At 49.1% G+C, this 27,875-nt stretch overlaps 1 protein-coding gene across 1 annotated transcript in view; it reads right to left on the minus strand.

The window, feature by feature from the left end:
* The window catches only part of mapkbp1 (mitogen-activated protein kinase binding protein 1), a 339,461-nt gene that overhangs the window by 22,154 nt on the left and 289,432 nt on the right, over window positions 1–27,875 (minus strand). Inside the window, 7 exon segments of the mRNA XM_038783933.1 lie at window positions 51–237; window positions 4,038–4,167; window positions 6,788–6,958; window positions 8,112–8,257; window positions 14,023–14,192; window positions 19,036–19,296; window positions 27,542–27,606. Coding sequence (XP_038639861.1) covers window positions 51–237; window positions 4,038–4,167; window positions 6,788–6,958; window positions 8,112–8,257; window positions 14,023–14,192; window positions 19,036–19,296; window positions 27,542–27,606 — 1,130 coding nt within the window.

Raw genomic sequence — 27,875 nt, forward strand, 5'->3', positions numbered from 1 at the left:
TGCGTACAAGCAAAGGCATTGAAAAGTGCTAAATGTAACACAATGCTTACATCATCTGCTCGTTTCTGATCATCATTTCTGTATCCTACTGAGTCTTGTCCCTTCAGCAGTCCTTGCTTGTCACTTTCTTTGAAGGCCTCCCCTCCTTGTTGCTCTCGGTTAGAGACATTGAGCATGACTTGGTTGAGTCCAGGCTCACTACGCTGGAGGAACTTGGAACTAAAATCTGGCCAGTTCCTGAAATAAGAAAAATGTCAACAACACGGGCACCAAATAGGATGTTGGGAATTTCACATCCTAACGAGAAGGTAGGTCATTTTCGACTATTTTTGGCAAATTTAATGAATAGTTCCTGAGCCAATCTTCCACCCAGATGCCATAATGGGGTGATTTTCATCAATACGTTAGGCACTAAGAAATTACCAAGAAGGAACCTAGCTGGGATCTTAAATTGAGGGAAATGCTGACTTAGCACATGTTTAGCACAAAATGTCAGGTGGGTAAAAGAATTGAAGCCAGGATTAGGTACTGCGGACAGAGGCGTGGTGAACAGCAGAGTGTTACTGAAACTCCCTGTTAGTGCTCATTACAGAGCATACATGGAATTCTGATGGCTAGTTTGTCAAATAAGTTCACGGAACAGCGTATTTAATTGCTTTGCAGTAAACTTGGTGTCGATGTTGATTTCAGATTGTGAAGGGGATTGTAAAGCACAGCAGGAAATCTTCTGCAACACTCCAAGACTTCAATTCTGGAAATATTGTGTGCCACGTGGAACCATTCGTTGACCAGAGTGTGAGATTCCCATTCAGAGCTATGATCCTTCTAAAGGTCACATGTTCCAATTCAGAGTAACCAGCAGTGCATTGGACCTCCATTCAAAATGCCTGAAAGGTCAATTCTGAGGCTTGAATCGCTTTAACAGGAATGCAATTGAATCCTAGTCGGAGGATATAATAGCAGATGAATAGTAAACCCATATTCAACAAGTACTGAAGTTCCAGCATCACACACCGGGCAACACATTCAAAGAGCTTTGAAGCCCTTACAGTAAAGTGTTGGACTCTCAGTTAGGGATCTGTTATTCTGCAGTAGAGTGCTGATCTCTCAGTTAGAGGTCTGTTGCTCTTTGATAGTGTTAGACTCTCAGGGCAATGTAATTTGACAGTAGACTGTTGGACTCTCAGTAAGGAGGGCCTGGTAGCTCTTGCTGCATTCTTTCTTAGATGACTTCATAGTTGGAGGCTGGAATTCTCCGGCTGTTGGGATTCTCTGTTCCTGCTGGCAGCGCACCCACCCTCTGGTTTCCCGGCGGTGTGGGGTGGCTTCAGTGAGAAATCCCACTGACAAACGGCAAGAGGGGAGAATCCCACCCCAGTGAACGGCGCGCCGCTGGGAAACATGCAGCTGGGGCAACCCAGCCCAAAACCCATGGACTCTGGTTCTCAAGCTTGTAAGGAGCTCCGTAACCTAGTCAGTAACGTACAGGACTCAACAAAAGCTACTGAAAACTGTGTTCTGAAGTGAAGTCGGAATAAAATGTCGTTGCTGTCAGGGATTCTTGGATGTTCTCATTGAGAAGCAAATTTAATTTTACTAAACGCTTTACAGCTTCTTAGCTTTCTATTAACTATGCCTGATTGATGTCCCCTTGGCAATATCAGTGTCAGGAGACCATTGAGACAGATGGTTAGTGAAAGATCATTATAACAGTGGCAATGCACATCTGAAGCTCGCTGAGCAAACATGTTCTAGTAATTGAGAAGCACCAATTAAAAGCTCTGTGGAATGATTCACTTTGTCGAATTAACAAAGAGCTGTTGGGACATTTTTGAGTGTCATACTGAAGGACTATTCCTCAAAATTCCTACTTTTGCACTTATTTCCTGCCAACTCTGTAAATTCAGCCTTCACTGAATTCCCCTGTGCTCCCATTCTCTAAGCATTCTCCTCACCATTTGCTTTTATTCTAATATGGTGCTCATTCACTGAACAATCTGGAGCCATAGATTTATTCACAAAAACCCAGAGACCACAGGTACAGGCTGGGATTTACTGTTCCAGGCCTAAGTCCCGTGACATGGGAGCAGGAACTGTGAGTGTTCCTCAGCCTGGAACCGAGAAAGAAATCGCACTTAAACGCATGATGCCGAGCGTGTTAATTGTGCCTCTGGGGGTTTCCTGACTTTTACCGCGGCGGGGCGGGCAGACTGACGATCACCCTGCCGTCATATTCGTGCACTATATTTAAAAGGTATCCAGGCAGCTGCAGCTCACGGATCCACGTGATAGATCCTCCACCCACCCATTGCTGCCCTTAATCTACCAGGGCCCACAGTCACTGGAGGCCTCCGCGGCATATGCACACCACACTTTTTGTTTTATAAATTTAGAGTACCCAGTTCATTTTTTCCAATTAAGGGGCAACTTAGCGGGCCAATCCACCTAGCCTTCACATCTTTGGGTTGTGGGGGCGAAACCCACGCAAACACAGGGATAATGTGCAAACCACACATGGACAGTGACCCAGAGCCGGGATTCGAACTTGGGACCTCGGCGCGTGAGGCAACAGGGCTAACCCACTGTGCCACCGTGCTGCCAGATATACACACCACACTGGTCCGGGACTGGTGTAAAATTGTCCTGGCGTGGACAACGATTGGACATTGGGGAAAATTCCAGTCAGGGTTTCGTTTGCCATCCAACAATGGAATGCAAAAGGGCTTCTCGACAGATCGAATGAGAATGGCGACACATCGTTACCCCACCACGACTTCTGGGGGTCGCAGGTTCCCGGCGTCAATTCCCACATCGGGAAACCGATTTTATAATTCCATGTGGATTGTCCGTCCCTGCCTGCCATCACCCCTGCTGGTGGCAGGGGGGTACAATTCCACCCACAGTCTCCTTTTTCCTTTCTCCCCCACCCAGACAGGTGGAAACCACTTAAGAATAATACGCTAAACCTCCCAATATTAGCAGCTGCCCTCACTTAACATGAGAACATGGACTTCTTTGTGCCAGAATAGCAACATCATCATATTTTACCCCCACCATTCACATGTGCAGCTAACCCCTCAGGTGAGATGTCTGCCATGGCCACATTATCTCCAAGTGTTTGGCGTGACCAATTCTGCCCACTTTCACACCTCCCTTAACTCTTCCTAACTTTGGAAACAGTCACCTGTACCCCTCGCCAACTCACCCCATAACTTACCATCCTTTCCTCTGGCTCTCTGCCTTTCACATACCCTTGAAAACCTTGCCTCGGTATCTCATCTCACTGTTACTCGAAGTTTCCACTTGGCCCTGCACTGCGTTCCTTCGATGCAATTCGCCCAAACGCCCTCCAAACCCACACAAAAGAATCAGAGAATTTGAAGCGTGAATTACAATTGGCTCAAATTGAGCTTCTGTAATCTTTTTGTGCTGGTTTAAAGGACGAATGCTGCTTAAAGTTGGCCTCAGCCACACGACAGATCAATCCCCCAACTCAAATTAATGATGACTGGGAGATTTCCGCCAACTGCACCGTTTGCAGAAGGTTTTCAAATTAAACAGGCCCTTTTCGGCACACTTCAAAGATTTTTTGAGTGGATGCTTTTCAAATTTACTAGAAACTGGCAACAGTCCATCAGTACAATTAGCAAACGGTTCATTACAGTTTCTTTGGAAGTCATTTTCAGTTATTGAACCACAGGCAGAATATTAGAGATACTGGAAATCTGAAATAAAAGGAAATGCTGGAAATACTCAGCAGGTCAGGCAGCATCTGTGGAGCGGGCAAAAAGAGTTCATGTTTAACCTCCAGTTCCTCTCCCTCTCTCTGCAGATGCTGCTGGATATTTTCCGCTATTTAAAACTCTTTGGTGGACCAAACACGGATTTTTGTGATCAACCTATTTTCGGTTGTGCTCACCCCCACGTCGGCACAGACCCCCTTCCGAAAGAATCACCAGCCTCCCCATTTAGGTATTCACTTTCACAAACAAATGCGATATTATTTGAGGACCACAGGGTGACTTCCTCTCACTGACCTGAAGCTTGATGTCAGCGATCGAGACAGGAACTTTGCTGAAATACTGAGTCGAGAGTTGAGAAGCTCTTCAGTCTCTCTCACAAACAATGGCTTCAGGCTGTCCAGTCGATGGTCAGATTTCACTGTCACTGTAATGTATATTATATGTTATTAAAAATGTAGAACCACAGCGAGGGCGCTCAGTGCAACACAGTAGATTTGAATGCTAATCCCAGTGAGCTGACGATGTGCAGACTCTACAGTGCTCCTGAGGGATGAGGGAAAGGGGATTCCTAATTCCAGGCAGCCACTGGAGTCTCCTGACAGCCACCTATAGGGACCGATTCCACTAGGGAGACTTACTCCCAGCCTCCTGACCAATATTTACTCCTCAATTCAATATCAGTCAAAGCGGATTTTGTGTCATTACTGATTGCTGTTCGTGGGATCTTGCTGTGCCGCGTTTCCTCCATCACAACAGTGAGTACGCCTCAAAAAGTACTTGACTGGCTGTAAGGTGTTTTGAGCATCATGAGGTTGTGGAGGATGCTGTTTCTTTCTTAGTACATTTAGGTGAGAATTGGCTAGTGTTCCTCATAGATCATCCAGTGACCTCTACTGGCAAGTAGGAACATGTACAGATATTAATTGTGTATTTATATTTATTGCTGAGTGAGGACAGGGTTTTCTCAGATTGGACTCCCTTCCCCTCTCGCCCTCACTGCTCAGTCACAGAGGAAGAATGGCTACTTCCGGTGAAGAACTGGGAAGCAGTGGGGCATTGTATCCCAGCAAACAGTTACTGGGCGTGCTCGAATGACATCGTCGTGCCCAACTTAGTGATGCGACGAGGTTGTTAAATATCGCGAGAGGCCTCTCATTGCGACACTTGGAACAAATCGCGCGATCTAACGATATCTTGCGAGATGCCGCGATCTGGATCTCACTCTCACTGGGCGAGATCCAGATGAACATAACGAACAACCGCACCTGGGGGACCTGGCCATGGCACTGTTTAGCACTGGTCAATCCAAACGTGGACCAGGCCATCAGAGGCCCCTGGGTGGTCGGCTCTCGGCAGGGTGGTACCCTGGCACTCCTGCTGCCACACAGGCACCTTGGCACTGCCAGGCTAACATCTTGGCAGGGTTCCCAGGTGGCACTGCCAGAATACCAGGCTGGTAGTGCCCAGGTGCCAGGTTGCCCAAAGCAGGGATTGGACCTGGGGGTGTCCTCCCCTTAAGAGGTAGGGTGAGGGACGGCTCAAGGATTCACTAAAAGGTAAGTTGGCCGCGGCGGAGTGGCTTACAGGTCGAGAGATCATAGAATCATAGAATTTATGTGCAGAAGGAGGCCATTTGACCCATCAAGTCTGCACCAGCTCTTGGAAAGAGCGCCCCACACCTTCACCTATCCCCGTAACCGAGTAACCCCGCCTAACCTTTATTAGATACTAAGGGCAATTTAGCATGGCCAATCCACCTAACCTGTACATCTTTGGACTGTGGGAGGAAATGGGAGCACCCGGAGGAAACCCACGCAGACACGGGGAGAACGTGCAGACTCTGCACAGACAGTGACCCAAGCCGGGAATTGAACTTGGCACCCTGGCGCTGTGAAGCAACTGTGCTAACCACTGTGACGCCGCTCTGATCAGGAAGGCATTTAAAAAAGTGAGGTAAGTGTGGCTTCAGCAGGGCGTTCCTCACCGAGGCAAAAAAAACAAAGTCCCGTTTGATAGCGGGGTCATTCTTGGCACTGCAGGCGCCGAGAAACACCCTGCGTTTCATGCCCAAAACGGGACTCTGTTTCTTTTTGTTAAATTGTGCCCACTGTCTTCAGAAGAGATAGGGAGAAGATCACAGGAAAGAAACACAGATATAACCATAAGGGTAAAAGTTACTCAAAACGTTTAAATATCACAGAATGCTGATAAGCGTTCAGCTGGGAAGCCAATACTTGGAAGATGGCACGGGGCTGGTAGCACTCAAAGCACACAGAGGAACAATCTTTGGTTACACATAATTAGCTACCTAGGCAAGTTCTGCCAAGTACAGATAGGAGTTCTGGGCTCAAAAGAGCTGCCTTTCACTTCTGTCTCTGTGAACCATATGGCAGTTTGTAGAGGGCGGCCATCTTATGCGCATGCATGACTGGCCAGAGGGCAATGTTTGCAAGAGTAGGTTGGAATGCAGGGCAAGTCCTCCAAGGAGAGGAGGAATTACTCCAATAAAACTGCCCAGATCTGCAACATCACTAACACCAAGGTCCACATGATCTAAGTCTGCATGTGGGGAGGCAGTGGTGTTGTGGTAATGTCCAATAGAAGAGTAATCCAGAGGCCCAGGCTGATGGCTCTGTAACATGGGTTCAAATCCCACCAATAACATAGTGGAATATTATACTCAATTAATAAGGAAAAAATCCAGGATTAAAAAGCTAGTCTCAGGAATGGAGACCATGAAATCATCTTTTTTATTTGTCAGTAATGCTCTTAAGGGCAGACAATCTGCCAGCATATCTGCATGGTCTGGCATATCTGTGACTCCAGACCCACAGCATTGTGCTTGACTCTTATAATGCCCTCTGAAATGGCTGAGCCAGCCACTCAGTTCAAGGGCAATTAGGGATGGGCAACAAACGCTGGCCTTGCCAGCGATGCCCCCATCACATGAAATAATCAATAATAAAAAAACATTCCATGGCTGGCACTGGCTAAGCTCACAATCCATTGCGAATTAAAAATTTCCACAGTGGAAACAGTCTTACCGCCAATGCTCTCATCAGCCAGGGTCCCAAAATGTTGCTTCAGGAACTTTTCCTGATCCGGAGTTCTTGGCACTGCTGTCTCCCGTGGGAAGCTTCTGCTGAGCTCATCCTCTTCTTCCTCCATGTCGGAGGAGATCCCATCCACGCTCAGTGGCTCCGTACATTCGGAATCTGTAATATTAATAGGAAGTAATGACCTTCCAGTCACACATTCAACCCAAACATTGACACTGGTTCGCATTTCCACATGGTCCAGTGAAGGGACACGCAAGGAGGGAGAGTTGGTGGCATAGTGGTGTTGTCACTGGTCTTGTAATCCTAGAGTGCTGGGATAATGTTCTGCGGATAGGGGTTCAAATCCCACCACGGAGGAGTCAGCTAGAATTGAAAAAGCTGGTTCACTAATGCCCTCTCGTGAAGGAAATTTCCCGTCCTTACCCGGTCTGGCCTGCAGGTGACTCCAGATCCACAGCAATGTGTGTAACCGTCCTGTGAAATGGCTGGGCCAGCCACTCAGTTCAAGGGCAAATAGGAATGGGCCACAAATGCTGACCGTGCCTGCGATGCCCACATCCCATGAAAGAATATCATTTTTTTTTAAATGGGCAGCTCCGAGGAGAGGCACCAGAGACCACTGAGGGGGCCCAAGTCGCACAGCCTCTTCTGTGAGCTGCCTCCAGGAGGATCCAGTGCCATGTTTCCTCTGTAACAGCTTCCCTTCGAGCAGTTTCATACGAATGGACCAATGTTACCTGCAGCTTAATGTCTAGGTTTACAGAAACCTGTAAAACCCGGTCCGACCATCTGAGGGAGCAAGTGGATCAGAACAATGTCCTTGTACCTTTGGGATCTGGTTGTGAGCCCAAACCAAGCAGAGATATTTTCTGACTGAGTGCAAACCGATCCAGATGCACATGCCTCATCTGAATTAAGAATACCACACGGACAGTATCCAGGGAGCTGCTAAACCATCCGCCGGTGGAACAGAAAGTGTTCGATGCCAATACTGAAGGCGACAGGTCCCTCCGCCATTAGTAATTAACACGGATGTTTTGGAGGGAAAGCTAAATGAACACACGAGGGGGAGAAAGGAAGAGAAGGATATGCCATTCGGATGAGATAATAAGGGATGGGAGCAGCATTTACAGTCGGGAGGATCAGGAGGGCCAAATGGCCTGCTTCTGTGCTGGACACTCCATGTTTCAGTAGCAACAACAACTGACGATCAGAGGGGACTAGAAAGCACTAAACCCACGCGCGAATAGACTTTTCCCCCACAGAGGGAGGAATGAAAATGAATTGAAAACCCACTCTGGGTTCTAACCTTCATGTGGATGTTCAGGGCTGGAAAAGTGGCTGCTGGAATAATCCACAGAGCAGGCGCTGTCCGGACTGTGCTTCTCAAGGAGACCATGGCTACGGTAACCTTTTTCCTGTGTTCCCTTCTGCAACTCCTTCACCTGGTACTCACTGACACACATGGAAGCACGGTATTAACATTATTGTGCAAGTTAAATACATATCAAGAATAACTATTAAGGACTTCTGGTGGCGGCCATCAGCTGATGAGTCGCACACAAGATGGCTCCGACATGGAGGCGTTGATTTTGGCCCTTTCTACCTTGGTAATGGGTGCTTTGTCTGGAAAAAGTGCAAAATAATTGGAGGGAGTTGGTTTCCCCGGCAAAGTGGAATATCGGCGGGTTACAACACCCAGCAGAAGTTGAGTAAAGCCTTGGCTCAAGAGGTGGAGGATCCACGTGGCGCAGTAGCTGAGAGCATGGCAAAGTCGGGAGCATCGCCATCGCCTGCCCTACCGCCTGTGGAGCAGTTGATGGGAGTTCATAAAAATAATAATCTTTATTATTGTCATAAGTAGGCTTACATTAACACTGCAATGAAGTTACTGTGAAAATCCCCTCATCGCCACATTCCGGCGCCTGTTCGGGTACACTGAGGGAAAATACAGAGTGTCCAAATTACTGAACAGCACGTCTTTCAGGACTTGTGGGAGGAAACCATAGCACCTGGAGGAAACCCACACAGACGCAGGGAGAATGTGCAGAATCCGCACCAGACAGTGACGCAAGTCGGGAATCGAACCTGGGACCCTGGAGCTGTGAAGCAATAGTGCTAACCACTGTGCTATTGTGCCGCCCGTCCTTAATGACTGGGGGGGGGGGGGGTGGCGGCGTTCAGAAGCCCTTGGTCAGGATAGTGACGTGGAATATGCAGGGTCTGGACGGTTCGGTTAAACGGTTTCGGCTGTTTGCACACTTGAAAAGTTTGAAGGTGAATGTAGTTTTCCTGCAGGTGAATGACCAGACGAGGTTAAGAAAGTGACGGGTGGGGCAGACGTTCCACTCAGGGTTCGACTCCATGTCAATCGGGGTCTTGATTCTGTTTATTAAAAGGGTGATATTTGTGGTGTCCGGTGAGATGTGGGACCCGGGGTCTTGTTTGGGGGGGGGGGGGGGGGGCGGCAGTTGTTCTTGTGAACATCAATGCGTTCAACTGGGACAATGCAGAATTGTTAAGAAGACACTAGCGTCCATCCCAGTCCTGGATTTGCATCAATTGTTAATAAGGAGTGATTTTAACTGCCTGTTAGATTTCAGGATGGATCGATCAAGCCCTAAGTCATTGGCCAGTTGGGAATGACAAAAGAGCTGAGGGAATTTATATATCAGAAGGGGGGGTGGGGTTGTAGATTTAGATTTGTGCAGGTTTAGACATCCGGGAGAGAGGGAGTTTTCCTTCTTCTCCCACGTGCATCAGGTATACTCCTGAATAGATTTTTTTGTGGACGTGAGGTTCGAAACGGGCCAAGCCCATCATGGAGATTCGATTTGGTGCTCCTGGTGGACAAGGCGTACCGTGAGAAGGTGGTCTCGGTGTTGGAGGACTGGCAGCCACGCGGGAGTTAGCTCAGCTGAAAGATGGGGGAAGAGGGTTGGTTACGACACCGGAGATGATTAACAAGGCGTCTGAGGCCTTGTACCAGAGGCTGTACAGGCCCGAGCCCCGAGGGGAAGATGCTGACTTGGGGCACTTTTTAGATGGGCTGGTATTCCGGAAGTGGAGAGGGGAGTGGACAGGGATTGGAGGCGCCATTGAGTCTGCAGGAGATAGCAAAGTCCATTGGGTCGATGCAGCTTGGGAAGGGATCGGGGCCGGATTTTATAAACAATGTTCGGCAGTATTAGCGCCCCATCTCATGGGAATAATAATAATAATCTTTATTGTCACCATAACATTGCAATGAAGTTACTGTGAAAATCCCCTAGTCACCACATTCCGGCACCTGTCCGGGCACACAGAGGGAGAATTCAGAATGTCCAAATTACCGAACAGCATGTCTTTCAGGACTTGTGGGAGGAAACCGGAGCACCCGGAGGAAACCCACGCAGACACGGAGAGAACGTGCAGACTCCGCACAGACAGTGACCAAAGCTGGGAATCGAACCTGGGACCCTGGAGCTGTGAAACAACTGCCCTGCCCACTGTGCTACCGTGCTGCTGTACAATGATTCACTGGCACGGAGGGAGCTGCCGGCAACGCTGGCTCAGGATCGATCTGTTTAATCCCAAAGAAGGATAAAGACCCAGTGGAGTGTGGGTCTTATTGGTTCATCTCCCTGTTAAACACTGATGTGAAGGTGCTGGCTAAGGTGCTGGCGAGGCGGCTACAGGGGTGCGTGCCGGAGGTGGTCTCTGAGGATCAGACATGTTTTGTTCAGGGGCAACAGTTGTCGAGCAACATTAGGCGACTGTTGAATGTGGTGATGACTCAATCTAGGGGAATGGTGCCTGAAGTTATTATTTCAATAGATGCGGAGAAGGCTTTTGACCAGGTAGAATCGAGGTACTTGTTTGAGATCCTGGGGCGGTTTGGGTCTGGGCCAACGTTCCTTTCTTGGGTGCAATTGTGTATCCTGTTCCCACGGTACGCGTGAGGACGAACACGATGAGCTCAGGATTTGTCCGGCTACAAAGAGGCATGAGTCAACGATGCCTGCTGTCCCTACTGTTGTTTGCGCTGGCTGTTGAACCTTTGGCTATTATGCTCCAGGTGTCAAGATCGTGACAGGGTATTGAAAGGGGAGGAAGGGTGCATAGGGTATCATTGTAAGCGGATGATCTGCTGTTATATGTCTCGAACCCGCTGGAATGCAAGGGGAAAATAATGGACCTATTAGGGAAATTTTCTGTGTATAACTGTCTTTTGGATGAGATGTTAAGTCAAGGCCCACCTGCCTGGATGTAGAAGATCCCACGGCACTATTTTGAAGAAGAGCAGGGAAGTTATCCCCAGTTTCCTAGCCAATATTTATCCCTTAAACATAGTGACATCAGTATATTACCCTTGTAATCATCACGTTGCTTTCTGAGGGCAGGCTAACTGTGCACTGTGCTGCTGCCTTTCCTACATTAAAACAGTGACTATACTTCAAAAAGGATTTCATTGGCTGTAAAGCAGATAGAGACGTCTGGCGGTCCTGAAAAGGGCTATATAAATGCAAGTCTTTTTTTAATCCCTACTTCATAGAATTTACAGTGCAGAAGGAGGCCATTCAGCCCATCGGGTTTGCACCAGCCCCTGGAAAGAGCACCCCACTTAAGCCCACACCTCCACCCTATCCCCGTAACCCAGTAACCCCCAGTGACAGAATGTTGTTGAGACAGTTCTTGAAACGCTGCAGTCTGCGTGGTAAAAGTATTCTCATAGCAGTGTTCTCTCTAAGGGCAGCACGGTGGCAGTGGTTAGCACTGCTGCCGTACAACTCCGAGGACCCACGTTCGATCCCAGCCACGGATCACTGTCCGTGTGGAGTTGGTACATTCTTCCTGTGTCTGCGTGGGTCTCACCCCCACAATCCAAAAGATGTGCAGGATAGGTGAATTGGCCATGCTGCGTTGCCCCTTAGTTGGAAAAAAAAGAATTGGCTATTCTAAATTTATTTTTAAAAGCAGTGTTATCTCTAAACTGTACACGTCCGTGGCCACAGAGAAGGTACCGTCGAGGCCACGCCAGCAACACTGGGGGCGGTGGTGGAGAATGTGAGGTTTCTGCAATCTGGAAGGAGTTATGCATTTTAGTAGAAGGGGCAGCTGAGGTGGGAGGATGCTTGGTAAGAGGAAATGTTGCCAGGCTGCAAACGTCAATTGCCTATCAACAAGGGAGGTGCCCACTCCCATGCTTTTGTAAGGGGGGCAACTCTGCCATTGAGAAAGAGTTAATACATATTTTGTGTCCAGGCTATTTCATTGTGCCGGATCTTAATCACTTTCAGAAGTCTGGATGCCAGATGCCCCTTTGTGATTTACGAGGTTCCCTTTGAAACCAGACAAGTGAGAGGGCCTTTGCCTCTGTCTGTGCATGTGTGTATGTCCTTGTGTATGGGTGTATGTGTCTTTGTGTGTGTGTCTGTGTACATGTTTGCATGAGTATGTCTGTGTGTGTGCATCTGTGTGGGTGTTTGTCTCTGCCTGCACGTGTATTTACATATGTGTGTGTGCATGCCATGTCTGCGTGTGCATGTGTTTGAGTACGCGCGTGCGTGTCTGTGTGGCTGCATGTATCTGTGTGTCCCTGTATGCGCATGTGCATCTCTGTGTGAGCACATGTGCCTGCATGTGTGTCTGCGTGCGTGTGTTTGTGTGTCTCTGTCTGCATGTGTGTATGAGAATGTGTGCGTGTGTGTTTGAGTGTGTCTGTGTGTGTGTCTGTCTGTGTGAGTGTGTCTGACTGTGTGTGTGTGTCTGGGCACAGGGATTATTTCTGCTTCTGTCCTTCAGTAATCAACAGACTGGCTCACTTCCGATACAAATAAAGCCAATTTCCCAGCATGCAGAGGTGGTCATTTTGAGGGTCATATATTTTGAAGAAACAAACACAGGACCATTAACTGGACAATAGCACTAGTTAACCCTTCTCTGGTGTACTGAGTTCAGTACTGAACACCACAGTTCAGGAAGGATTCACTGATCTTGGAGTGTTTGTAGGGCAGTTTAACCAGATACTTGGACTAAAAGAGTTATTAGATTATTAAGGCAGGTTGCAAGGATTAGTTTGGTATTGAGTTTAGAAGAGTAAGCGGTGATCTAATTGACATGTTGAAGATACAGAGGATTTAATAGCGTAGATTGGGAGAAACTATTTCCTTCAGTGAGAGGAGTCTAGAACAAGGGGCCATAACCTTAAATTTAGGTCAAGGCCTGTCATGGTCATGTCTGGAAGCATTGTGCAACACAAATGCAAAATGGGTTGGCGTGGAATTCCCTCCCCCAAAAGGTTGTTCAGTCTGAGAGTCTTCAAAACTGAAATAGGTAATAACTGGCAGTAAGGATTGTGGAACCAAGATAGGTAGATGGAGTTAAAGTACAGGTCAGCCACAGTCTAACTGAATGGCAGAACAGGCTTGAGGGGCCGAATGGCCATCTCCTTTCCTTACATTCCTTTTCTTTTTAAATTTAGAATACCCAATTCATTTTTTCCAATTAAGGGGCAATTTAGCGTGGCCAATCCACCTACCCTGCCCATCTTTGGGTTTTGGGGGCGAAACGCACGCAAACACGGGAAGAATGTGCAAACTCCACACAGACAGTGACCCAGATCCGGGATCGAAACTTGGAGCCGTGAGGCAGCAGGGCTAAACACTGTGCCATCGTGCTGCCCCTTTACCTACATTCCTAAAGTACTCCATTTTGTGTTAGGTAGTTTAAGTCTGCATATAAAGATGTTAAGGTCAGGCATTTTACACTTGTGGAATTAATGGCATGCATTCCCTCAATTGTGGAGTGAGCAATTTACCACAATGTAGGAGGTAACTGTTTGCCCATATCTGGGCAGGGAGTGAAGTCACAGGTTTTCGCTTATGCGTGACTTGGTTAGCCCGTGGAAATCATGGCATGAATGCTAAGAAAGAGATTCCCCCCCCCCCAAAAAAGGTCAACAGCGGATGCTCAAAATAGCACTCCAAAACCCAATCTTCCACCTGGAACTGACCTCAACTCCAACCACTCGTTTGAAGAATAAATATCCTCATTCCGTTCCTTATTTGGCAGCCTGAGAAATTAAAACAGTTCAAACACTCACCAGCGACATGCTGGCTTCAAAAATTAGCACCAATCGTTTCACTTTCAAAAGTTGCTCGTTCGCCAGCCTGAGCCCCCATTTTCTACCCTTGTGGCCTGTGCACGGACTCAGGTCTCGAATATGTGTCAGTACTCACCACTCCGCCTCGCCGGTACTCCCCATGTGAACCGGGTAGATGGTACGCTCCTCAATCTCTGGTGTCTCCAGTTCCTGGCTGAATATACCCTCTTCACACACGGGTAGTGTGATGCTGCAGGGCCTGACAAAGGACGAGCTGTGCGTGTTCGCCGACTCCTGCTCATCTATCTGTCGGGGAAACAATGAGAACAGGGTCTCAGGATGGGACTTTGAATCCGACATGGTTTGCAAGACAGCCCTCCAGGAATTAAAGACTAATTTACACAACATTGGTGCAAGCAATCCTGGGACACAAATCACAGGCGCATTAAAGAAAATGGTGTTTTTTTATAAAGTAACATTCCAGCTGTCAGTTATAAAAATAGAAGACAAGGCAAAATAGGCTGTTTGACGGTTAAAAAAAATAATGCAATTGATTAAGGAAGAGCCGGGTCGCTTTACGATGGGTGTGGCTTGGTGATGCACCATGAGAGTGGACATACTGGGTGACTAACGAGAATTGACTAATTGATTAATGGACATATTGGATACCAATGAGAATTGACCAATTGCCTAATTGGGCATATTGGGTGGCCAATGTGAATCACTACTGGTCCTTAAAAGTGGGAACCAGGCACGATGGCCTCCGAGGGAGAGCAAGCAAGTACCCCTCTCCAATACCTTCAAAAAGCACAAGGGCACAGCAGCCACTGACTCGAGGCTGTGGGGGTCCAACAAGGGGGTTGGGGGGCTCGTGCTGGGCTGGAGGGGGCCAGGTTGGGGTCTCCCCGAGATGAGGGTCACTTTGCGTAAGTGAAGCCTTGAAGACTGTTTCTTTTCATGTTTAACACCCCATAACAGGGCAAAGCACAGCTGCAGCCTGTCTGTCCTCAAACCCTCTCACAGAACAGAGCCATTCTGCAGCTTGTTTCTTGAAGAAGCATTCCAGTCCCTTTGAAGTCTCAATAGGCTCTGTCGCTTCAACGTTGTAGTAAGCCTGCTTTTATCCCTTTGTACTTGGTTGTTTACATTGAATTTCACGCCCCATTGACTTTCACAAGCCTCTCGATTGACAACTGAAGGCTATCTCAAGAGAGGGGTTAGCTTTGTTTGTTTTTATAGTACTTCATGGTCCATTAACTCTGAAGGGCTTCCTCTTTTGAGCAGGTGTCCTGTCTAACTGCATTTTTTCTGCAGTGGATTTTTTCCACTCGGAAGTGCTTTCTAGAAAGACATGGTGCTCCATCTGATAGCAATTTAAAAAAAAAACTGGATCATTTTCAACCCTGATGCCTGAACAGCATGCCTGCACTGGAGGTACTTTTCATAGAAGCAACTGGCACCACTCAGACATTAGAAGCCTTTAATGAGGCCTTCTTGTAGCCATTGAAGGGGAAACATAGGAATTAGGAGCAGATGTAGGCAATTCAGCCCTTCGAGCATGCTCCGCCATTCAATCAGATGATGGCTGATCTCTTCCTGGTCTCAAATCCACCTCCCTGCTTGTTCCCAATATACCTTTAACCTGTTTTTAAAATCAGAAACATATCTATCTCCATCTAGAAGCCATTTAATGATTCAGATTCCACCGCACTATCGGGCAGCAAATTCCACAAATTCACCACCCTCTGCGAGAAGTAGTTCCTCCTCATTTCAGTTCTAAATCTTGCGTCTCTCAACTTATATCTGTGACCTCTCGTTCTAGATTGCCTCACTCGGGGAAACATTTGGTCGACACATACTTTATCAAGCCCTTTTGGTATTCAATGTGCTTCGATCACATCCCCTCTCATCCTTCTGAACTCCAGCGATTCATGAACAAAGACACTGCCCAGGCGCGTCTTCAATCTGCTTTCTATTTAGATAATAATTTGACTTTCTATTTTTTTGGCCAAGAAGTATAAACTCACATTTTTCTACATTAAACTGCATCTGCCAAATTTTGGCCGAATCTCCGAGCCTATCTATATCCATCTGTAAAATCTTTATCTCCTCTTCACTGCCTGCTTTCCCACCTATTTTAGTATCATTCGCAAACTTTGCTATGTTACACTCTGTCCCTGCTTGCATATCATTTATATAGATTGTAAATGTCATAACCTGCCTGCTTACCACTGGCTGGGGACTAATGACAATCCCACAATCCTTTGGGAGTATGAGCTTCCCCAATAAGGGGGGGGCGGAGAAATCATTAGCAGACTCCCTGCATAAATCGAGCTGGCCAGTTTGGAACCAGCAGAGAGGAGTGGGCAGAAAGGAAAGTTGCTGCTGCTGTTGTGTATATATATGTTATTGTTAGTAAATGTTATTTCTTTGCATCCTTAAAACTCGTGCTGGATTCTTCGTGGCCCTCACAAAAGTAAACAACTGAGGTCCAAGGACTGACCCCTGTGGCACCCCGCTAGTTACAGTTCACCAGCCAGAGAAGGATGCATTCATCTAGCCCCTCTGCTTTCTGTCAGTCAGCCAATCCTCAATCCAATCTAGTATCGTACCCCCAACCCCCTGCAATGTCACCTTCTGGATCAGTCTTTTATGTGGCACCTTGTCAAACACCTTCTGGAAGTCTAGATATACTATATCCACAGGTTCCCCATTATCCACCTTGCTGTTTATGTTCTCAAAGAACTCAAGCAAGTTTGTCAAGCATGATTTTACCCTTCATAAAACCATGCTGACACTGGAGGATTGAGCTTTGTCTTTCCAAATGTTCAGTCATCTCCTCCTTATTGATTGATTCCAGCAACTTCCCCACCACAGAGGTCAAGCAAACCAATCTGTAGTTTCTTACTTCTTGCCTCTCTCCCTTTCTGAATAGGGGAGCCGCATTAGTGTGTTTCCAATCCACCGGGACCTTTCCAGAATCCAGGGAATTCTGAATTATCAAACCCAATGCATCCACAATCCCTTAATATCCTCGGGTGGAGGCCATCAGGTCCCGGAGATTTAACTGCCTTTAATCCCATTAGTTTATTCAATAACGTCTCCCTAGTGATGGTTATTGCACCACGTTCCTCTGCATTAACTGTAATTTTTGGAATTTTTAAATTATCTTCTACCGTGAAGACAGAGGCAAAATATTGGTTCAGTGCCTCCACCATCTGTGTGTTCTCATTATTACCTCACCAGTATCGTCCTCTAAAGTCTCAACATTAACTTCAGCTGTTCTCTTCCTCTTTATATATTTATAGAAGCTCTTGGTATCAGTGTTTATGTTTTCTGTTAGTTTCCTTTTGTAGTTCATCTTAGCCTTTTTGATTAGATTTTTTAGCAGCCTTCCTTTTTATGTCTTCCTTGACTTCCTTGTTTAGCCATGGAACGTATTTCTCCCTTTTACAATTCCTCTTCCTCTCAGGAATATATTTTAATTGAGAGGTATTTAATATCTCCCCGAACATCCACCATTGTTCCTTAACTGTCCTATCCTCAACTATTTGCGCCCAGTCTACTTGGGCCAACTCTTTCCTCAGACCGGGGAGGGAGAGGGGGGGTGGGGGGTGGGGGGGGGGCATGATGGGGAGATAAGGGATCATGAAGAGGAAGGGAGGGAGGAATGAAGGGGAAGGGGTCATGGTGGGGAGGGGGGATGAAGGTGGAGGGAGGGGAGGGCCTTGAAGAGGAGGGGAGGGCCTTGAAGAGGAGGGGGCTCCATGAAGGGGTGGGAAGAAGGGCCGGGAAAGGTTGGGGGGGGGGGGGGGATCTGGGAAGGGGAAGGGAAGGGAAGGGGACCATGAAAGGGTGGGGTGGCCATGAAGTGAATTGGGGGGCCTCGAAGGGAGGGGGTCATGAAGGGGGAGGGTGAATTTAGAATTTAGAATTTAGAATTTAGAATTTAGAACAGTACAGCACAGAACAGGCCCTTCGGCCCTCGATGTTGTGCCGAGCAATGATCACCCTACTCAAACTCACGTGTCTACCCTATACCCGTAACCCAACAACTCCCCCTTAACCTTACTTTTTAGGACACTAAGGGCAATTTAGCATGGCCAATCCACCTAACCCCGCACATCTTTGGACTGTGGGAGGAAACCGGAGCACCCGGAGGAAACCCACGCACACACGGGGAGGACGTGCAGACTCCGCACAGACAGTGGCCCAGCCGGGAATCGAACCTGGGACCCTGGAGCTGTGAAGCATTGATGCTAACCACTATGCTACCATGCTGCCCCTTTTTTTTTTTTTTTTTTTATTAAGGGGCAATTTAACGTGGCCAATCCACCTATCCTGCACATCTTTGGGTTGTGGGGGTGAAACCCACGCAGACACGGGGAGAATGTGCAAACTCCTCACAGACAGTGACCCAGGGCCGGGATTTGAACCCAGGTCCTCAGCGCCGTAGGCAGCAATGCTAACCACTGTGCCACCGTGCTGCCCCCCATAAGTGAAGTGGAGGCATTAAGGGGGTTGGCATGATGGGTGGACATGAAGGGTGTGACATAAAAGGGGGGACCATGAAAATGGAGGAGGGGTGGCAATGGGGGGGGCATGAAGGGCGGTGGGCATGAAGAGGGTGGGCATGAAGAGGGTGGGCAACCCAGCAGTGGGGTGTCACTCACCAGCAAGGCGGGGGGGGGCCTGGACCGTCGAGTGGGAGCGGGACGGGGACTGATGCCAGCGGGAAGTCCCGGGGACCTGAAGGGAGATCCACCGGGAGGGCGCAATGCCAGCGATCCTGGGGAAGTGGGGGAGGCGGGTAAGTCAGGGGACAGGGAGGTAAAAGAAGAATCTTTCTCCCCTGGCAGACAGATTGGTCAACAGAGCACATAGATTAGGATGACTGGCTAAAGTGGATTTTTTTTTTAAATGGAGAGAATTGTTGAGATCTGAAATTCACGGCCTGAAAGTGTGGTGGAAGCAGATTCGACAGTATTTTGAAAGAGGACGGGATAAATATTTGAAGGGAACACATTTTATGGGATGCCGGGGGGGGGGGGGGGGGGGGGAGTGGGAGTGAGTCTCATTGGACAGCTCTTTCAAACAGCTGTCACAGGCATGAGGGGCCGAATGGCCTCCTTCTGGGAACAAGACTCACATCACTCAGCAGAGTCTCTATGCTGACTCGGACCCTGCGCTCCTGATCACTGGTTTCCTCACACACACTGCCCCTGGACAGCGTCGTTCCTGACTGGGACACGGATTCCATCGAGGGCGAGAAGGCGAAAGAGTCCAGGTTCCGAAGATCCAACATCGACTTTACACTCAGCTCAAGGTTGTTGGCACAGCGGGACCATCGTCCCCGGGGCCTCGGGCCATGATCATGCGTCGAGTCCATTCTTATTGGCACATCATCTGTCTGCAGAAGTAGGAGGCATGTTCACATTACAACAGGCTTCAGTTCTGGCAAGTCAAAGTCATAACTGTGAGGAGAAGTGTCACCATCCATCGCAACAAAAACCTACATTTATCATAGATTATCATAGAATTTATAGTGCAGAAGGAGGCCATTCGGCCCATCGAGTCTGCACCGGCTCTTGGAAAGAGCACCCTACCCAAGGTCAACACCTCCACCCTATCCCCATAACCCAGTAACCCCACCCAACACTAAGGGCAATTTTGGACACTAAGGGTAATTTATCATGGCCAATCCACCTAACCTGCACATCTTTGTGACTGTGGGAGGAAACCGGAGCACCCGGAGGAAACCCACGTACACACGGAGAGAATGTGCAGACTCCGCACAGACAGTGACCCAAGCAGGAATCGAACCTGGGACCCTGGAGCTGTGAAGCAATTGTGCTATCCACAATACTACCGTGCTGCCCTTCAATTTACATAGCGCCTTTAACCCAGTTAAATCTCCCAAGGTGTTTTTTGCAAGCAAAAGCTACCACTAAGTCACATGTAGAGATTGGGGAGAGGACCCCCTCCTCTCCCCAATCAAGTGATGCAAGTGACGAAAGGTTTGGTCAAAGAGGTGAGTTTTCAGGAGCAGTGAGAGGCGAAAGAGGGTCATGTTGATGTCAGGAGAAAATTCCAGAACTTGGGGACGAGGCAGCGGAAAGCACGGCTGCCAATGGTGAAGCAATTAAGATTAAGGAAGTTGGATAGCCCAGAATAGAAAGAGGGCCAAGGCCTCGGCAGGTTGTGGGACTGGAAGAAATGATGGAGATAGGGAGTGGTGAAGCATGGAGGAATTTGAACACAAAAGATGAGAATTCTAAACTTGAGAAATTGCTAGAATGGGGTGTGGTGATCTACCACTGTATACATATGTATGTACTTGCATTAGGGGATGTATGGCAGTACCTGTATTACAGGTTTTCCGGTAAGCCCCTGCCGGCTAGCTCCGCCCACAGGGAGCAGTATAAATATTCATAAGTTTCCCTGAGATGCCATTCTACAGCTGCAGCCGAAGGAATGGCATCTCACTGTAATAAAGCCTCTCTTGTACTGAATCGAGTCTTTGTGTGCAATTGTTAGCGCCACAATTTATTACAGTGAGAGTTTCCAACATCATGGACATCAGAATTAAGCCTGATCGCCTACAGCTGGATCCGCAGTCGTCACACGGCAGGAAAGACTTTAACCACTGGCTGGCTGTTTTCGAGGCCTACATCTCCTCAGCGGACCCTGCACCATCGGAGGCTCAGAAGGTACAACTCCTATAATCAAGGTTGAGCTCCAGCGTGTTCCCGCTGATTCAGGACACGCCTACCTACGCCCGGGCCATGGAACTGCTCAAAGAGAATTACGCTCAGTCGACGAACACTCTGTTTGCGAGACATGTACTCTCCACTCACGTTCAGCAACCGGGTGAATCGATTGAGGACTTCTGGCGGACCCTTATCCCTCTAGTACGGGACTGCGACTGCCAGGCCGTCTCGGCCACGGAACATTCGAATCTACTCATGCGGGATGCATTTGTAACGGGTATTGTATTGGACCCCATCCGGCAACGAATGCTGGAAGGGGCCGCTCTCGATTTTGTGGCAACAAAGACCTTAGCGCTCTCAATGACGGCCGCTTCCCGTAATGTGCAATCCTACCCCGCCAGCCGGGCGGCCCACCCATCCTACCCCTCGTGCACCCCGCAACCAACCCCCCCGACTGGGGCCGCTCCCGCGCAGTATGCCTGCACTGCTCGCCGCACCGCGCACCCTGGTGGTCCCCGCTGCGACATCTGCGGTCAGCAGAAGCACCCCCGCCAGCGATGCCCGGCCCCCACCGCGACCTGCAAATCTTGTGGCAAGAAAGGCCACTTTGCAGCGGTGTGTCAGTCCCGCGCAGTTGCCGCTATCGCGCCCCAACTCCCCCCCTCGCCTCAGCCGATCGCGCAATGGGCCCTGCCGTCCGCTGCCTCCGGGGCCACTTGCGATCAGTGGGCGCCGCCATCTTCATCCTCCAACTCCATATGCGTTCCATGGTCGCCGCAATCTTGCCCCGCCCCCGCAACGTGCGCTGCATGGGCGCCGCCACCTTCTTCCCTGCAGGTACTCCAGACGCCGCCATTTTGTCCTTCCCTCAGAACGGGACCACGGGACCCGGGTCGCTGCCGCTACTCATTGGACTCGTCGGACTCTTCGGTCGATTGCCCGCTACTCGCCTCCATGACGCTCGACCAATCCCGTCCTCGCAACCTGGCCTCCGCTTCTACGACGGTGCTTATCAACGGCCACGCGACCTCCTGCCTCATCGACTCCGGGAGTACGGACAGTTTCATTCATCCGGACACGGTAAGATGCTGCTCCCTCGCGGTCCATCCCGCCAACCAGCGGATCTCCCTGGCCTCCGGATCCCACTCTGTCCCGATCCGGAGCTTCTGTCTGGTTAAACTCACCGTACAGGGCGTTGAATTCAACCGTTTCCGCCTGTACGTTCTCCCCATCCTCTGTGCGACACTTTTACTGGGCCTGGACTTCCAATGTAACCTCCAGAGCCTCACCCTCAAATCCGGCGGACCCCTACCTCCCCTCACCGTTTGCGGCCTCACGACACTCAAGGTTGACCCTCCCTCCCTCTTTGCCAATCTGACTGTAGATTGCAAACCCGTCGCCACCAGGAGCAGACGGTACAGCACCCAGGACAAGACCTTCATCAGGTCCGAAGTCCAGCGGCTGCTTCGGGAGGGTATTATCAAGGCCAGCAACAGTCCCTGGAGAGCCCAAGTGGTGGTGGTTAAAACTGGGGAGAAACACAGGATGGTCGTGGACTACAGCCAGACCATCAACCGGTACACGCAGCTCGACGCGTACCCCCTCCCTCGCATATCTGATATGGTCAATCAGATTGCACAATACCGGGTCTTCTCAACGATTGACCTGAAATCCGCCTACCATCAGCTCCCCATCCGTAAATCTGACCGTCCCTACACTGCCTTCGAGGCGGACGGCCGACTGTATCAGTTCCTTAGGGTTCCCTTCAGCGTCACTAACGGGGTCTCGGTATTTCAGCGAAAAATGGACCGAATGGTTGACCGGTACGGACTGCGGGCCACGTTTCCGTACTTAGACAATGTCAGCATCTGCGGCCACGACCAGCAGGACCATGACGCCAACCTTGCTAAATTTCTCCACACCGCATCTCTCCTCAACCTCACTTATAACAAGGAGAAGTGCGTGTTCCGCACAGGCCGTTTGGCCATCCTCGGCTACGTAGTACTAAACGGACTACTGGGGCCCGATCCCGACTGCATGCGCCCCCTCATGGAGCTTCCCCTCCCCCACTGCCCCAAGGCTCTCAAACGATGCCTGGGGTTCTTTTCTTACTACGCCCAGTAGGTCCCACAATACGCGAACAAGGCCCGCCCACTGATCCAGTCCACACAATTTCACCTCACGGCCGAGGCACAACAGGCCTTCGCCCGTAATCGCTCAGACATTGCCAAGGCCAGGATGCACGCAGTAGACGAGACACTGCCCTTCCAAATAGAGAGCGACGCTTCAGATGTCGCCCTTGCCGCCACTCTAAACCAGGCAGGCAGACCCGTGGCATTCTTTTCCCGCACCCTCCATGCCTCCGAAATCCGACATTCCTCGGTTGAGAAGGAGGCCCAGGCAATCGTTGAAGCGGTGGGGCACTGGAGGCATTACCTGGCCGGCAGGAGATTCACTCTCCTCACTGACCAACAGTCGGTAGCCTTCATGTTCAACAACACGCAGCGGGGCAAGATGAAAAACGACAAAATCTTGTGGTGGAGAATCGAGCTCTCCACCTATAATTACGAGATCTTGTATCGCCCCGGCAAGCTCAACGAACCCCCAGACGCCCTCTCCCGAGGTACATGTGCCAACACACAAGTGAACCAGCTCCGTGCCTTGCACGAGAGCCTTTGCCATCCGGGGATCACTCGGTTGTACCACTTAGTCAAAGCCCGCAATCTGCCCTACTCCGTCGAGGAAGTACGGACAGTCACCAGAGACTGCCAGATCTGTGCGGAGTGCAAGCCGCACTTCTACCGGCCAGAGCACACGTGCCTGGTGAAAGCGTCCCGTCCCTTTGAACGCCTCAGCGTGGATTTCAAAGGGCCCCTCCCCTCCACCGACTGCAACACCTACATCCTTAGTGTGGTCGATGAGTTCTCTAGGTTCCCCTTCGCCATCCCATGCTCGGATATGACGTCTGCCACCGTCATCAAGGCCCTTGATTCCATATTCGCTCTGTTCGGTTCCCCGACTACATCCGCAGTGACAGGGGATCCTCATTCATGAGCGATGAGCTGCCTCAGTTCCTGCTCAGCAGGGGTATCGCCTCCAGCAGGACGACCAGCTACAACCCCCGGGGAAACGGGCAGGCAGAAAGGGAGAACGGGACGGTATGGAGGGCCGTCCAGCTGGCCCTACGGTCCAGGAACCTCCCAGCCGCTCGCTGGCAGCAGGTCCTCCCTGACGTGCTCCATTCCATTCGGTCACTGCTGTGCACCGCAACTAACAACACACCCCATGAACGTGTTTTTGCCTTCCCTAGGAAGTCTACATCCGGGGTGTCGCTCCCGACTTGGCTCGCAGCTCCGGGTCCAGTCCTTCTTCGTAGGTATGTCAGGCTCCACAAGGCAGACCCTCTGGTGGACAAGGTACGCTTGCTCCACGCGAACCCCCAATATGCCTACGTGGAGTTCCCCGACGGCCGCCAGGATAGTCTCGCTCAGGGACCTGGCTCCCTCGGGTGGCGATCCCATGCCCACACTCCTCCCTACCCACGCACCACCCTCCTTTTCCCCGGCGCCCCCGACATAAGCCCCACCAGGTCCATCCCTCATTCCCCTGCCCACACTAGAGGACATGGAAAATTTCGGCATGCTCCCGGAGTCATCCAGCCACTGGCCAGCACCAACACCGCCAGCACCTACACCGTCGACATCGCCTGTGCAGATGTCGCCACCAGTGCTGCGTCGCTCACAATGGAACGTCCGACCACCGGTCCGACTCAACCTGTGATGGACACTTGGTTCCTTTTCCCCCCCCACTCTGTAAATAGATCACGTTTATGTATTATAGTTTCACGTCACCCCCACCGGACTCATTTTTTACAGGGGGTGAATGTGGTGACCTACCATTGTATATATGTGTGTGCTTGCATTAGGGGATGTATGGCAGTACCTGTATTACAGGTTTTCCAGTAAGGCCCTGCCGGCTAGCTCCGCCCACAGGGAGCAGTATAAATATTCATAAGTTTCCCTGAGATGCCATTCTACAGCTGCAGCCGAAGGAATAGCATCTCACTGTAATAAAGCCTCTCTTGTACCGAATCGAGTCTTTGTGTGCAATTGTTAGCGCCACATGGGGAATCCTCCTCCGAGAGCCAAATCCAGGATCTCAGCTGAGCTGTGATTTAAATTCCCCACAGTTATGAGCCCGCAACCCACACAAAATTTCCATTTTGGTTCAATTGTTCGCAGAGAGCAGTGACCGTGTGGAGAATAGTTCGAAAGGGAGTTGACGAATGGGAAATCGGGAAAGTCAGGAATCATCAGTGTTTTAGGACTCAGGAATTTGAGTTTTAGCTGAAATGGGGGTGGGGGTCGGTGCTTGAGAATGGAGCGAATTAAGAAGTTTTGGTAATGGGGACTCAATGGGGATTGGGGAATGGAGGCTCGAGGGGAGATGGAAACTGGGGAATGGCGGCCTATGCTGGCACTGACCTGCAAAGTGCCCCAAACAGTGAACCCACTGTCTTTTGTTCCAGTTAGTTTTGCTCACCATTGTCCAGGGGCACTGAGCACAGGAGGTGTGTGGTTCTTGGCCATGTTGTCCGGCCAGATTGTTTACATTGCTAAGGATGATAATAACAAATGAGAACAAAAACCTACCCAAGGATCCATCAACCACGAGGCTGCCCCCATTCTGGATGTTTTTTTGTCGATTTTTCACATGATTTGGGAAAAGTAGAGTGATTACTTAAAAGTTGAGGTTCTGAGGCAGAGTATATTCCCACAATTTAACAATGGCACGCGAGATTGGATGTTCCTTGTGGACTGATCTTTGGGAGGGTGAGGGAAGGAATGCTTCCACAGCTCACTCTACAGACCTTGCTAATGTATGGCAGGTATTGAGCTTATCTTTCAGCTTCAGAGGTCCCCCTGCCACTGGTTAGGCCGCTCAACCCCTGGCATCTGGAGGCAGAGCATGCACAGTGCACACTCTGCCCATTGGCACCTTAGAACTGCTCCAGGGCCAGCATTTATTGCCCTTTCCCATTTTCCCTTGAAGAGGCATTTTAAGTGTCACATAAGGCAGTAGATTTCCTTCCCGAAAAGACATTAATGACCCAGGTGGGTTTTTATGACAATTGACAATGGTTGGTCATCTTTCAGATTTGTATTCAAATTTCACCATTTGTCGTGGTGGGATTCGAATCTAGGCCCCCAGGACCTTACCCTGGGTCTCTGCATCATTAGTCCAGTGACAATACCAATACGCCACTGGTTCTTGATTGGAAAAGGTGGATACCTGGGCCCAATGTAAATATCAATGGCCAGTCAAGAACAGCACTGGGGCAGTAAGTGTTTCGCCATAGTTTATGTGGCGCTACTGGCAAATGGCATCACAGTCAAGGCCAATCAGTGATTCAAATGCCAATGAGCTAAGCTTTGATATTTTCAGGAGGTAATTTATTTTGGTCAAGTCGGTCCCTGATGTAGGAAGTAAAATGCCTTGATTATTGCATTATTACAAATATAAGGGGTCTGGTCGCATAGTGGTTATGTTACTGGACTAGAAATTCAGAATCCTCAACGATAGATCTAGACATAAGGGTTCAAATCCCACGATGTCAGCAGGGTGTTTACATTCAACAAATCTGTAATAAACAATGAGTTGCAGAAATGGTGACCGTGAAACTATAGGATTGTTGTAAAAAAAAAACCATCAGGTTCACGAGGAGAGTAAATCTGTTGCGTTTATCCAGTCCAGCTCATATACGACTCCGGACTCACATCAATGCAGTTTCTTTTTTGCTGCCTGCTGAAGTACTGCCAGCAAGCCAGTCAGATTTTCTCAAGAAGCCGGATCTTGGACACCTACTCAAGAGCCCTTCGGGAAGGCCAATAAATCCTTGCCAATGACACTCATGACTAATGAATGAGTAAAATAAAAAGAGAAAGGCCGGTTTGTACTGAGCGCTGAACTTTCTGACCCTTCCCGCCAGCGGGACCTTGTGGTCCCACCTATGGTGACCCCCCACCCATTGCGGGTTCTCTGATGACACGCGGACCAACAATGCAAAATGCCTCTTGACATCGGCGGGACTGGAATATCCGGCCATCAGCCAATGGGGATCTGCTTCCGCCGCCAGAAGACACATCGCGGGAGGGGCAGAAATTCCGCCCCAAGTGAATCGAACCCGATTGTTTTGCATGCACACCTGATGTGAAATAAAGCACGATCTGACCCTGTCTCACCAGGCATTTCCTCAGCCTGAAAGAAAGATCCCAAAAGCCTCAAAAATGCCTTTTGGATGGCAAGGGAATATTACTGTTATAGCATAAATTTGTATCAAGCAGACAAGATGACACAGTTGATTTACGCCCATGCATTTCTGGGACAATCTCGTGCTGAGTGATCTATTTGATGTCAATGTCCTGCGTGCAATGAGTTTGGACAATCTCAGCCCACTCTCCAATAGATTCCACAAGCCACTATTACAATGGTAATCTTACTCAAGCAGCATGATAAGATAGGTAGAGGTGAGAACTGGAAATGATAGTGGTGTTGCTGACATTTTAGAAGTGAGCATATTATACAAAGAATATTTTAAGGAGAGTCTGGGGAATTATTAAATCCTGCACTAATGCTTGAAACATAAAAAGACACATTTTATATACATGTATCTATATTACATATATGTATATATAATGATTAATCCACATAAAGAATGTTTACTGTCTATGAATGTGGATTATCTATAGTTCATTTCATGGGAATATGAGTCAGTTAGAAAATGTGAAAGATATCATGTCTTAGAAAATGGACACATTTGGCATACTCAAGTACATCTAAAAAGTAGGCATTCAATGGCTTCCAACAATTTTTTAAAAAACAGGCATACTATATACAGTTCCTGAGCTGAAATTTTGAATGCTTTTGGAGCAGATGAAAGCTTACCTTACTATTCTCCCAGAAGTACAGGCTCTTCACACTCCCAGAGTACTGTATTCCTGTGGGGATTTCTGGAATGAACAAAAAGGAGGGACGTCAAAATGCTCCGTGGCGTTATCCGGGTCGCTGCACAGGTGAAGTACTGCCGTAGCTCACATGCACAGTCAACTAACGCCCTGTTTTTCAACTGCGGTCCAGTAATCTTGACACATTTGCCTGAGACGATGCCGATAATTATTTTATTTTATACTGATGTTTTTAACTTTATTGTAGGATTTCACAGAGCATTATGTGAGGGGGTGGCATGGTTATAGAGTGGTTAGCAACACTGCCTCATAGC

This window comes from Scyliorhinus canicula, chromosome 2 (genome assembly GCF_902713615.1).
Source record: "Scyliorhinus canicula chromosome 2, sScyCan1.1, whole genome shotgun sequence".
Classification (NCBI taxonomy): domain Eukaryota; kingdom Metazoa; phylum Chordata; class Chondrichthyes; order Carcharhiniformes; family Scyliorhinidae; genus Scyliorhinus; species Scyliorhinus canicula.